Source organism: Oncorhynchus masou, chromosome 22 (genome assembly GCF_036934945.1).
Source record: "Oncorhynchus masou masou isolate Uvic2021 chromosome 22, UVic_Omas_1.1, whole genome shotgun sequence".
In the NCBI taxonomy this organism is placed as follows: Eukaryota; Metazoa; Chordata; class Actinopteri; order Salmoniformes; family Salmonidae; genus Oncorhynchus; species Oncorhynchus masou.
The window spans coordinates 60,131,593-60,145,329 of NC_088233.1; the positions used below are offsets into that span (position 1 = coordinate 60,131,593).

At 46.2% G+C, this 13,737-nt stretch overlaps 1 protein-coding gene across 5 annotated transcripts in view; it reads left to right on the forward strand.

The window, feature by feature from the left end:
- LOC135509743 (membrane-associated guanylate kinase, WW and PDZ domain-containing protein 2-like) overlaps positions 1–13,737 on the forward strand; it is a 314,746-nt gene that overhangs the window by 168,244 nt on the left and 132,765 nt on the right. For all 5 annotated transcript variants that reach the window (XM_064930644.1, XM_064930645.1, XM_064930647.1 and 2 more), the window contains exon 6: positions 124–203. In XM_064930644.1, the coding sequence (XP_064786716.1) occupies positions 124–203 (80 nt within the window). The remainder of the gene's footprint in view (positions 1–123; positions 204–13,737) is intronic.

Below are 13,737 nucleotides of genomic sequence, written 5' to 3' on the forward strand. Positions count from 1 at the left end.
ATTGCCACTCAACCACACAGGTGCTGATCTCTCTCTCCCTCTCTTCTTGTCCTCTCTGTCTTCCTTGCCTCGGTCTCTCCTCTCCATTTATGTACTGTATCCCCCCTCTCTGTCCTCCTCCAGTCACAACACCAAAACCACATCATGGCTGGATCCTCGGCTGGCAAAGAAGGCCAAACCACCCGAGGAGTGCAAAGAGGACGGTGAGTGTTTTTGTTTTTATGTAAATGCACAAATCTATGTTTATGCATGAGGTGTCTCTCTTCTTCTCTTCAAAAAGTATGTGGACACCTGTTCATCGAACATAACGTTCCAAAGTCATGGGCATTTAATATGGAGTTGGTCCCCCCTTTGCTGCTATAACAGCCCCCACTCTTCTGGGAAGACTTTCCACTAGATGTTGGAACATTGCTGCGGGGACTTGCTTCCATTCAGCCACAAGAGTATTAGTGAGGTCGGTTACTGATGTGGGGCGATTAGGCCCGGCTTGCAGTCACCGTAGCCATAGTTTTCGATGGGGTGAGGTCAGGGCTCTGTGCAGGCCAGTCAAGTTCTTACACACCGATCTCGACAATCCATTTCTGCATGGACCTCACTTTGTGCACAGGGGCATTGTAATGCTGAAACAGGAAAGGGTCTACCCCAAACTGTTGCCACGATGTTGGAAGCACAGAATTGTCTAGAATGTATGCTGTAGCTTTAAGATTTCCCTTCACTGGAACTCTAAGGGGCCCAGTCCGAACTATGTTACACATTATCGATTTTACTTTTTGTGTGAGTGTGTATGCTTGTTGAATAGACCGAGACCATTAATTCTACTTCACCAAACTTTATAGTTGACACAATGCATTTGGGCAGGTAGCATTCTCCTGGCATCCGCCAAACCCAGATTTGTCCGTCGGACTGCCAGATGATGAAGCGTAGTTAATCACTCCAGAGAATGCGTTTCCACTGCTCCAGAGTCCATTGGCGGCAAGCTTTACACCACTCCAGCCGACGCTCGGCATTCCGCATGGTGATTTTAGTCTTTTAGGCTGCTCGGCCATGGAAACCCATTTCATGAAACTCCCGATGAACAGTTCTTGTGCTGACGTTGCTTCCAGAGGCAGTTTGTAACTTGGTATTGAGTGTTGTAACTGAGGACAGATGATTTTTATACACTACGCTCTTCAGCACTCAGCGGTCCCGTTCTGTGAGCTTGTGTGACCTACCAGTTCGCAGCTAAACCGTTGTTGCTCCAAGACATTTACACTTTACAATAACATCACTTACATTTGACTGGGGCAACTCTTGCAGGGCAGACATTTAAATAACTGACTTGTTGGAAAGATGGCATCCTATGACGGTGCCACATTGAAACTCACTGAGCTCTTCAATAAGACCATTCTACTGCCAATATTCCCCTATGGAGATTGCATGGCTGTGTGCTAGATTTTATACACCTGTCAGCAACGGGTGTGGCTGAAATAGCCGAATCCGCTAATTTGAAGGGGTGTCCACATACTTTTATTTATATAGTGTATCTATATATTGCCATACACTGAGTGTACAAAACATTAGGAACACCAGCTTATGTATTTCTGTCTTTTAGCTGTTATTGTTTATTAATGTTCTGTAGTATGTCATGTTTTGTGTGGACCACAGGAAGACCACCTGCTGCTTTCGCAAAAGCTAATGGGGATCCTAATAAAATTTGTTGGGGCATGGACTTTACAAGATGTTGAAAGCATTCCACAGAGATGCTGGTCCATGTTGACTCCAATGCTTCTCACTGTTGTGTCAAGTTTGATGGAAATCCTTTGGGTGGTGGACCATTCTTGTTACATGGGAAACTGTTGTGTATGAAAAACCCAGCAGGGTTGCAGTTCTTAACACACTCAAACCGGTGCTCCTGGCACCTACTACCATACCCCGTTCAAGGGCACTTAAATATTTTGTCTTGTCGATTTACCCTTTGATTGGCACGCACACACAATCCATGTTTCAAATGTCTCAAGGCTCATAGCTTTCACCTGGATTCACCTGGTCAGTCTATGTCATGGAAAGAGCAGGTGTTCCTAATGTTATGTAAATATAAATATTTATTGCTTTCAGTGTTCGGAGATGTTGGCTGAGAGTTACAAGAGTGGAGACTGCAAATCTTACCAAATTACGCAAGATTTTAGTTCTGGGTTAACCGTGATTACTCCCCCCCTCTCCTCTCTGTCCAGTAAAGGACCTGTGTGTGACGGGAATTATAATAGCTCCTTTATCCCTCTTTTGAATCTATTTTTATTCTCTCTCTCTCTCCCAACTGGGATATTCTCAAGAATACCTAAAATATTAAACTGGATAGTTAATTATCATATGCTGTTAAAACAGGGAGTTGCTGCCATATTGCCTCCACATATTCAGTCAGTATATATCCTTCTAAATCAGCAAGGGCAAGGAAACAGGAAATTAAGAAAAGGAGAATAGGACAGGATATAGTAAGTGTAGGGTTTTATGACATCGGAAAGGAAGGGAAATAAATAGGAAAGGAAATGAGAATAGGACGTGGGAACGGAATGGGACGTAGGAAAGGAAGGGATATTAAATGGGAAGGGTATGCAAACAGGAAGTCAATGGAAGGGAAGAGGTTTTATGAAGGAAGGGGAGAGGACATAGGGCTGGAAAGGGAATGAAATATGATATAGGAAGGGAAGAGACTAGGACATTGGAAAGGAAGGTGAGGGTTTAAGGACATAGGATAGGGAAGGAAATAAGACAGAAGGGGATACGATGTAGAAATGGAGTGAGGGGGGTTCTAGGACATAGGAAAAGAATGGGAGGATTTAGAAAAGGGTGGGTTTCAGGATATAGGAAGGGAATGGGACATAGGAAAGGAAGGGAGGGAGGAAGTAGTAAGGGAAATTAATTAAGGAAGTAGGACCTAAGAAAGGAGGAGAATAAAACATTGGAAGGGGATAGAATATAGGAAAGGAAGGGAGGACATAGGAAAGGAAATTAAGGAAGGAAATAGGAGACAGGAAAGGAGGGGAATAGGACATTGGAAAGGAATGGGAGAGTTTAGGAAAGGGTGGGTTTTAGGACAAATGAAGGGAAGGGAATTAGGACATGGGAAAGGAAATGAAGGAAGGAAATAGGACATAAGAAAGGACGAGGGTTCAACAATATAGGAAGGGAAGCCTGTTTTTAGTATTGGTACATTACATAGCCCCAATGTTGTTTGTCATTGTTTGCTGCCAGTCTGACTGAAGAATTCTGGGATTTCCTGGAGCCTCACAGTTACAAACAGGGAGGCAGAAACAAATACATGTTTACTTTCATCAACCTTCCCATTTTCTCTCGCCCCCCCACATCCTTTTCCTCTCTCTTTCCTTTGAATCCTCTATGTCCTTCACTCTCCCTATGTCAGCCTCTTGCTCTCCTGCTGTGTTGAGAGACTTTTTGTCTTGCTTTAAATGAAACATTCTCATTTCATTAAAACCTCGCCCCCCCCCATTACAATAAAACACCCAAATATATCCTGTACTGCATACATGTACCATACTCACCTTTCCCTCTACCACACGATACAAAACACCACCGCAATAACCAAAAAACCTCACCATATCTACAACAGACAGCCCCCCACAACACACCATATCTTCTGAAACATCTCCACACTTATTTTATAGTACTCAAATTCTACACTAAGGTGCGCGAGACCATCCCTTTAGATAATAGTAAAGGGTATGTTACCCCCCCCCCTGTTCCTCCTTGTTATCCCCCCCCCCACCCTGTTCCTCCAAATAGCCAACATTTGCCTGAGCAAACAGAAAATTCAACAAAACACATTTAGCCTTTTCCTTATTTGAATACCTATACCCCATTATAAAAATCCCAACAATAAAAACACCCCCAACCTCTCACACAGATATTCCAACATAGACATTAATGGCATTAACCTGGCACACACAGAAAACACATGAATCACAGTTTCCCGACTCCCATGCCAACACCCGTGTTCAACCCATGCCAACCAGCTGTTAGTGGCTAGGGTTCCATGTAGAACCCTCCACTGGAAGTCCCCTGACCTCTTTGGTGCTGGGGGTTTGTAGAACCCCCTGCATCTAAAACCCACCATACTCTCCTCCCCACATACCCCCTGCCACTGATGTAACTTCACTCCCTTCGCTCCTAATGTTACTCACCTTTATGCAGAGGTTGTAGAGGGCTTTACCTCCCCACCCCCTCAAACTCCCCAGGCTCGGAATGTTAAATTCTCCAGTCCTCCAGACCCCCTTGCCAGTCCCCAGTCTCTGACGTTACCTGCAGTGGCAGAAACATTGGTGGCCCATCCCCCTTTGGCCACTCAAACACCCCTCTTACCGGCTCAGACAGTGCATCCTGGACCTCCTCCAGGAATCTCCCCAGCAGCCTAAGATACATTATTCCTGTTTGTTGTGCCAGGACTTCCGGGGTTTTCCACCCCTCCTCTCCCAGCAGTCGCAGGTCGCCCAGCCTTTGTAAACCCGCTGCCATCAGTTGCCTCTGCAGGGTGGGTGACTGAACCGATCTCAAAGGAATGGCTGGGTTGTGGAAGATAGGCTCCTCCTACACCCCAGGCTCCACATCCCCTTCTCGTGTGGGCCTTAGCAGCTGCCAGGCCCTCAGCACCACAGAGTAAAAATCAGAGACCTGCTGTACTCAGCCCCTCCAGCCTCATGAGGAACAGTTGCCGGTCCAACCCTAATCCGCCAGCTCTCCTCAGCAGCGCATGCTGGCTCCCTCCAGCCAACATCAGTATGGTACAGCAGTCTCTGCACCACCTTTAGTCAGGAAGCAGCCACCCTGCTCTCCAGTTCCACCAGGCCCTGTCCTCCTTCATGGATGGTCAAGTACATCACTGCGCCTTCAACCAGTGATGGCCCGACCAGAAAAAGTCCACCAGCTTGCGTTGCAGGTCTGAGAGCAGACTCAATGGCTAGTGTATATAACTGCCTCGATATAGGGCATCCTTGTCTAATGCTCAGTCTCACCCAGACTGGCCTACTGAGCCCTCCTCCCACCTTGACCTATACACCTACACCACCTATACATGATGCCCCAGCATACAATAGATTCACACAAGTCAAAAAACTTTTCCCAAACACAGACATCACATTAAACAGATACTCATGGTCCACTAATACTACGCTCGAGTTCCCCTAAATCTCTCCTTGAAACTGAGGATGAGAGAGCTGTATACTGTTGACAGAAAAGCCAAATTTGGACTTTCCCCACATCCCACCAGACTCAGAGACTCATACACTATTGTACTCTACTCTATTATACTCTACTCATACGATAGGATGCCTGCCGAGGCCCTGGTGAAATAGACAGCCAAGCCATGGTTATGTGGTGATCCGTAAACCTCACCGGGAGAATGGTAGTGCCCAACAGCCTATTACTCTGATTCCTGAACATGTAAAAACGTTCAAGTCGGGCTGCACTCACCCTAGCCCCGAAAACCTTCACCCATGTATACTGTCTTGTGTTTGGATGTTTAGTTCTCCAAACATCCACTAGGTCGAACTGATTAATGATATCCCTTAACACTCCCACTGACAATGAATGAGGCCCTTCCCCATTTCTATCTTTCGGAAAATCCATTGTACAGTTCCAGTCCCCGCCGATCACCAGCGTCTCCTCAGGCGCTACCTGTGAGTTCCTGTCTAAGACATCCAAATAGAGCCCTCCTCTCTCTCTCCCTGTGTTAGGCACACACACATTTATGTTGTTAATTTCTGCTTAGGAAAACCAGTTCCTAAGAAATATCGTTTGCCAACGAGAACTTACTGAACAGACAGAGACCTCAAAAAAAAGGTTAGTCCTCAGGTTTAGCCTGCTACATAAGTTCTGTTACAGGAATGATTCAAACAGTTTTAGAAACTTCAGTGTTTTCCATCCAAATCTACTAATAATTTACATATCTTATTTTCTTGGCATGAGTAGCAGGAAGTTGAAATTGGGCATGCTATTTATCCAAAAGTTAAAATGCTGCCCCCTAACCCCAAGAGGTTTTAACTCAAACAATTTGCATCGACCAGACACCGGAGTTGATGGTGGGCGATAAACTCCTGCTAGCGTTAATAGTGCATTATGACCAAGGACCACATTTACAACTAAGCATTCATACTGTTTCGGAACATAAGTTGAAATGGACACTGACATCTAGGTTGCATTCAACAAATATGGCAATACCTTCACCTTTACCCACTCTGTCTGCTCTGTAGACATTTTACCCAGCTAAATGAACATCTGAGTCTGGAACAGAGACGCAGAGCCAGGATTCAGATATAATCGATATGTCAGCATGTGATTGTGAGACCAGTATTTCAATCAAATCTAGCTTTTGGATGAAGCTTCTAGCATTCAAATGAATAGTTGTCTTACAGAACAAAGAGGGTGTGCTTTAATGGAAGCCTCTCAAATCTAATCCAGTTAGAATCAGGAATTCCCCAGGGTAGATGTCTAGGCCCCTTGCTTTTTACATTTTTTACTAACAACATGCCACTGCCTGAGTAAAGCCAGAGTGTCTACGTATGCGGATGACTCAACACTATACATGTCAGCTACTACAGTGACTGGAATGACTGCAACACTAAACAAAGAGCTGCAGTTAGTTTCAGAGTGGGTGTCAAGTAATAAGTTAGCCCTAAATATTTCTGAAACGTAAAGCATTGTATTTAGAGCAAAACACTCACTAAACCTTGTAATAAATCATGTGGAAATTAAGCAATTTGAGATGACTAAACTGCTTGGAGCAACCCTAGATTGTAAACTGTTATGTTCAAAACATATTGATGCATTAGCTAAGAGGGGGAGACGTCTGTCTATAATAAAGTGGTGCTCTGCCTTCTTAACAACACTATCAACAAGGCAGGTCCTACAGCAGGTCCTGACCCTAGTTTTGTCGCACCTTGACTACTGTTCAGTCGCGTGGTCAGGTGCCACAAAAAATTACTTAGGAAAACTGCAATTGGCTCAGAACAGGGCAGTACGGCTGGCCCTTGGATGTACACAGAGAGCTAATATTAATAATATGCATGTCAATCTCTCCTGGCTGAAAGTGGAGGAGAGATTGACTGTCACTTCTTTTATTTATGAGGTTGAATGCACCAAACTGTCTGTCTAAACTCCTGGCACACAGCTCGGACACCCATGCACATACCCCACAAGACATGCCACAAGAGGTCTCTTCACTGTTCCCAAGTCAGGGCAGACTATGGGAGGCACACAGTACTACATACAGCCATGACTACATGGAACTCTATTCCACATCAAGTAACTGATGCAAGCAGTAACATTAGATTTCAAAACAGAAAAAAAACATTATGGAACAGCGGGGACTGTGAAGCAACACAAATATTGGCACAGACACATGCATACACATAAGCACTGTACATACACATGGATTTAGTACTGTAGATATGTGGTAGTGGTGGAATAGGGGCCTGAGGTCACACAGGGTGTTGGAAATCTGTGAAGGTATTGCAATGTTTTTAAAATTGTATAAACGGTCTTAAATTTGCTGGACCCAGGAAGAGTAGCTTCTGCTTTGGCAGCAGCTATTGAGAATCCACAATAAATACAAGTACAAATACATTACCCCATTGTTTATAACAGGAACATAAACCATGTATAACTTCAAAATATGTTCTAAACCTGTAAACTACCTTGTCTCAGTAGGCTTATGTATTATGCTTGGTCAAATGTAGGGTTAAGGAGCAGACACAGATTACACCTAGTCCTGGACTAGAAATACTTTTTGTCTGGAGATTTTCCATTGATCTTGCTTTTTAGTCCAGGACTAGGCTTAATCTGTGTCTGGGAAAACCTCCCCATAATGTTTGATTGACTGGAAGTGGAATATGTCTTACGTGAAAAAACACATTTACATTAATAAGTAGATATTAAACCTACTCTAAGAGTATGTGTTAGGCTGTTTGAGAGAAGGCTTGAATCCTAATTAAATGATCCAATGTGAGTACATCTGTTGTTGAAGTATAGTAGGTCAATAAAGTACAAATCAATCTGCTTATGCTGAAAAGCCTTGTTAGTGCATGAGTCAAATTAGCTTTTGAATTTCCTGTCTTTTTCGGCTTCAAACAAAAGATAATATTTCACTTAAAACATTGTTTTTTTTGTATTAACACGTGCAATGGATCGTGTCCCCACTTATAAATATATAAAAGCATGTTGAGTTGGTTAAGATATAAAAAATGTAAATAGACTTCTAAATGAACAGGTCCCGTCTTTCATTAAATAGCAGAAAACAAATCATTCAGTCAACATTCATTACGGTAATTGACTATGGCGATATCGTCTATCTGAATGCAGCTGCCACTGTATTAACGCCACTGGATGGAGTTTATCATCGTGCATTGCACTTTATTACGGGCTCAGCACACATCATCATTACATTTTGTATCAGGAAGTCTCGTAGATCGATGCATTGCGCTCTTTTTGTCTAAAAAGCCCTCTTGCATAAACTTCCACCATAACTTAGTTCATTGCTGATCTTCAGACGTATAAGTTACCAGACCTGGACTCAGGGATGGCTAACCCTGGAGATCCCTTCAATGTCAACAGAGTTAGGTAAATCTGCTTTTAGTTTTTTTGCACCTCATGGGGAATGATCTCCAAAACTCCTTAAAGTTGGTACCTATAGGCAATTCATGTTTATGTTAGATGGCTTGTTTACCGAATAATGTATTTGTTTCATGATTGTGTTTTCCTTTTTGTGTTTGCTCGTCATGCATTGTGTAATTGATTTATATACTGTAGATGTTGCATGATCTGCTTGATTTGGGGTTGTGATATTTGGCCAGTGTGTAAAGGAGTACAGACATAGCTCATCCTAGGGCTGTGTCCAATTTGTCCTGAAGGTGACGCTGTGGGGCTATAGATTGAGCCCTGCCATGGTTGCTTGCAACTATATTTCTGTCGCGCCTTGGTCTTAGTATTTTGTGTTTTAGTTAATTAGTTGGTCAGGCCAGGGTGTGACATGGGTTTATGTTATTGTGTTGTCGTATTGGGTTTTTTGTAGGCATTGGGATTGTGGTTGATTAGGGGTGTGTTTAGTTTAGGTTTAGCTGCCAGAGGCGGTTCTCAATCAGAGTCAGGTGATTCTTGTTGTCTCTGATGGGGAACCGTATTTAGGTAGCCTGGGTTTCACTGTGTATTTCGTGGGTGATTGTTCCTGTCTCTGTGTAGTTTCACCAGATAGGCTGTAATTAGGTTTCACGTTCCGTTTTGTTGTTTTGTATTTGTCTCAGTATTTTCATGTAATCGTCATTTGTTTCATTAAAAAACATGAGTAACCAACACGCTGCATTTTGGTCCGACTCTCTTTCGACAAACAAAGAACGCCGTTACAGAATCACCCACCACACACGGCCCGTGCAGCGTGTTAACAGGCAGCGACAGCAGGAGCAGCGAAGGGAGGTCGTTATGGACAGCAGAAGCATGGAGTATACGACGTGGGATGAAATAGACAGGTGGGCGGTCGACCCAGAGAGAGTGCCGGAGCCCGCCTGGGATTCGCTGGAGCAGTGCGAAGAGGGCTATAGGAGAATGGAGTTGGAGAGGCAATCACGGTGGCGCAGAGGAAAGCCCATGAGTCAGCCCAAAAAATGTATGGGGGGGGCTCAGAGGGAGAGTGGCTGAGTCAGGAGACAGACCTGAGCCAACTCTCCCTGTTTATCGTGAGGAGCCAAGGAGGAGACCAGAATCGGTGTTGGAGGTGAACGAAGCAGAGACTGTGAAGGAGTTAATGGGGAAATTGGAGGAGAGAGTAATGAGGGAGTTGCTAGCTTGGTGCTTTAGGTACAAGATTTGTCCGACGGAGCGTGTCGGGGATTTAATGGCACCTGGGTCAGCGCTCCATACTAGTCCTGAGGTGCGTGTTAGTCGGCTGGTGAAAAATGTGCCAGCCTCACGCACTAGGTCTCCTGTGTACCTACCTAGCCTTGCACGTCCTGTGCCAGTCCTGCTCTCAGGCTCTCCAGTACACCTTCACGGTCCAGTCCATCCTGTGCCACCTTCACACACCAGTCCTACGGTGGCAGCTCCCCGCACCAGGCTTCCTGTGCGTGTCCTCGATCCAGTACCACCAGTTCCAGTACCACGCACCAGGCCTTCAGTGCGCCTCGCCTGTTCAGCGCAGTCAGCGCTTTCTCCCTTTCCTGCGCTGTCAGAGTCTCCCGCCTGTTCAGCGCTTCTAGAGCCTTCCTCCTCTACAGCGCTGCTGGAGTCTCCTGTCTGTTCAGCGCTATCAGAGCCTTTCTCCTCTCCTGTGCTACCGGAGTCTCCCGCCTGTTCAGCGCTTCTAGAGCCTTCCTCCTCTACAGCGCTGCCGGAGCCTCCTGCCTGTTCGGAGCAGCCTGAGCTGCCAGTCTGCATGAAGCAGCCAGAGCTGCCAGTCTGCAAGGAGCTGCCAGTCTGCAAGGAGCTGTCAGCCTGCATGGAGCAGTCAGAGCTGTCAGCCTGCATGGAGCAGTCAGAGCTGTCAGTCTGCATGGAGCAGCCAGAGATGCCAGTTTGCATTGAGAGGCCCGAGCTGTCAGTCTGCTTGGAGCAGCCAGAGCTGCCAGTCTGCATGGAGCTGCCAGTCTGCTTGGAGCTGCCAGTCTGCAAGGAGCTGCCAGTCTGCAAGGAGCTGCCAGTCTGCAAGGAGCTGCCAGTCTGCAAGGAGCTGCCAGTCTGCATGGAGTTGCCAGTCTGCAAGGAGCTGCCAGTCTGCAAGGAGCTGCCAGTCTGCATGGAGCTGCCAGTCTGCATGGAGTTGCCAGTCTGCAAGGAGCTGCCAGTCTGCAAGGAGCTGCCAGTCTGCAAGGAGCTGCCAGTCTGCATGGAGCTGCCAGTCTGCATGGAGGTGCCAGACTGCATGGAGTTGCCGGTCGGCAAGGAACTGCCAGTCTGCAAGGAGCGCCCAGTCTGCAAGGAACTGCCGGTCTGCATGAAGCTGCCAGTCTGCATGGAGTTGCCAGTCTGCAAGGAGCTGCCAGTCGGCAAGGAGCTCTCAAAGCTGTTAGTCTGCATGGAACAGTCAGCGCTGTCAGTCTGCAAGAAGCCACCAGAGCTGTCAATCTGCATGGAGCAGCCAGAGCCGCCAGTCAGCATGGAGCAGCCAGAGCCGTCAGTCAGCATGAAGCAGCCAGAGCCGTCAGTCTGCCAGGATCCGCCAGTCTGCCAGTCAGATCCGCCAGTCTGCCTTCCAGATCTGCCAGTCAGCCAGACTCTTCCAGATCTGCCAGTCAGCCAGACTCTTCCAGATCTGCCAGTCAGCCAGACTCTTCCAGATCTGCCAGTCAACCAGACTCTTCCAGATCTGCCAGTCAACCAGACTCTTCCAGATCTGCCAGTCAACCAGACTCTTCCAGATCCACCAGTCAACCAGACTCTTCCAGATCTGCTAGTCAACCAGACTCTTCCAGATCTGCTAGTCAACCAGACTCTTCCAGATCCGCCAGTCAACCAGGATCTGCCAGAACTGCCAGCCAGCAAGGATCTGCCGGATTCAACTGCCTGGCTGGGCTTCCTCTCAGTGCTGGGCTGCCCCTCAGTCCTGAGCTGCCCCTCAGTCCCGAGCTTCCCCTCAGTCCCGAGCTGCTTCAGTCCCGAGCTGCCCCTCAGTCCCGAGCTGCCCCTCAGTCACGAGCTACTCCTCAGTTCAGTGGGGTTCTGGGTGAGGACTATTAGGCCATGGTCGGCGGCGAGGGTGGATTATCCCAGGACGCGAAGGGGAGGAACTATGACATTTATGGAGTGGGGTCCACGTCCCGAGCCGGAACCGCCACCATGGACAGACGCCCACCCGGACCCTCCCTATGGTTTTGAGGTGCGTCCGGGAGTCCGCACCTTAGGGGGGGGGGGTTCTGTCACGCCGTGGTCTTAGTATTTTGTGTTTTAGTTAATTAGTTGGTCAGGCCAGGGTGTGATATTGGTTTATGTTATTATGTTGTCGTATTGGGGTTTTTGTAGGCATTGGGATTGTGGTTGATTAGGCATGTGTTTAGTTTAGGTTTGGCTGCCTGAGGCGGTTCTCAATCAGAGTCAGGTGATTCTTGTTGTCTCTGATGGGGAACCGTATTTAGGTAGCCTGGGTTTCACTGTGTATTTCGTGGGTGATTGTTCCTGTCTCTGTGTTGTTTCACCAGATAGGCTGTCATTAGGTTTCACGTTCCGTTTTGTTGTTTTGTATTTGTCTCAGTATTTTCATGTAATCGTCATTTGTTTCATTAAAAAACATGAGTAACCAACACGCTGCATTTCGGTCCGACTCCCTTTCGACAAACGAAGAACGCCGTTACAATTTCTGATTATACAGTGGGGCAAAAAAGTATTTAGTCAACCACCAATTGTGCAAGTTCTCCCACTTAAAAAGATTAGAGGCCTGTAATTTTCATCATAGGTACACTTCAACTATGACAGACAAAATTAGAAAAAAATAAAGAAAATCACATTGTAGGATTTTTCAAGAATTTATTTGCAAATTATGGTGGAAAAAAAGTATTTGTTCAATAACAAAAGTTTATCTCAATACTTTGTCATTGCCAACTAAGGGTATATAACAGAGGTCAAATGTTTTCTGTAAGTCTTCACAAGGTTCTCTCACACTTTTGCTGGTATTTTGGCCCATTCCTCCATGCAGATCTCCTCTAGAGCAGTGATGTTTTGGGGCTGTTGCTGGGCAACACGGACTTTCAATCCCTCCAAAGATTTTCTATGGGGTTGAGATCTGGAGACTGGCTAGGCCACTCCAGGACCTTGTGTGTGGTGTGTTTGGGATCATTGTCATGCTGAAAGACCCAGCCACATTTCATCTTCAATGCCCTTGCTGATGGAAGGAGGTTTTCACTCAAAATCTCACGATACATGGCCCAATTAATTATTTCCTTTACACAGATCAGTCGTCCTGGTCCCTTTGCAGAAAAACAGCCCCAAAGCTTGATGTTTCCACCCCCATGCTTCACAGTAGGTATGGTGTTTTTTGGATGCAACTCAGCATTCTTTGTCCTCCAAACATGACGAGTTGAGTTTTTACCAAAAAGTTATATTTTGGTTTCATCTGACCATATGACATTCTCCCAATCTTCTTCTGGATCATCCAAATGCTCTCTAGCAAACTTCAGACGGGCCTGGACATGTACTGGCTTAAGCAGGGGGACACATCTGGCACTGCAGGATTTGAGTCCCTGGCGGCGTAGTGTGTTCCTGATGGTAGGCTTTGTTACTTTGGTCCCAGCTCTCTGCAGGTCATTCACTAGGTCCACCCGTGTGGTTCTGGGATTTTTGCTTACCGTTCTTGTGATCATTTTGACCTCACGGGGTGAGATCTTGCATGGAGCCCCAGATCGAGGGAGATTATCAGTGGTCTTGTATGTCTTCCATTTCCCAATAATTGCTCCCACAGTTGATTTCTTCAAACGAAGCTGCTTACCTATTGCAGATTCAGTCTTCCCAGCCTGGTGCAGGTCTACAATTTTGTTTCTGGTGTCATTTGACAGCTCTTTGGTCTTGGCCATAGTGGAGTTTTGAGTGTGACTGTTTGAGGTTGTGGACAGGTGTCTTTTATACTGATAACAAGTTCAAACAGGTGCCATTAATACATGTAACGAGTGGAGGACAGAGGAGCCTCGTAAAGAAGTTACAGGTCTGTGAGAGCCAGAAATCTTACTTGTTTGTAGGTGACCAAATACTTATTGTCCACCATAATTTGCCAATAAA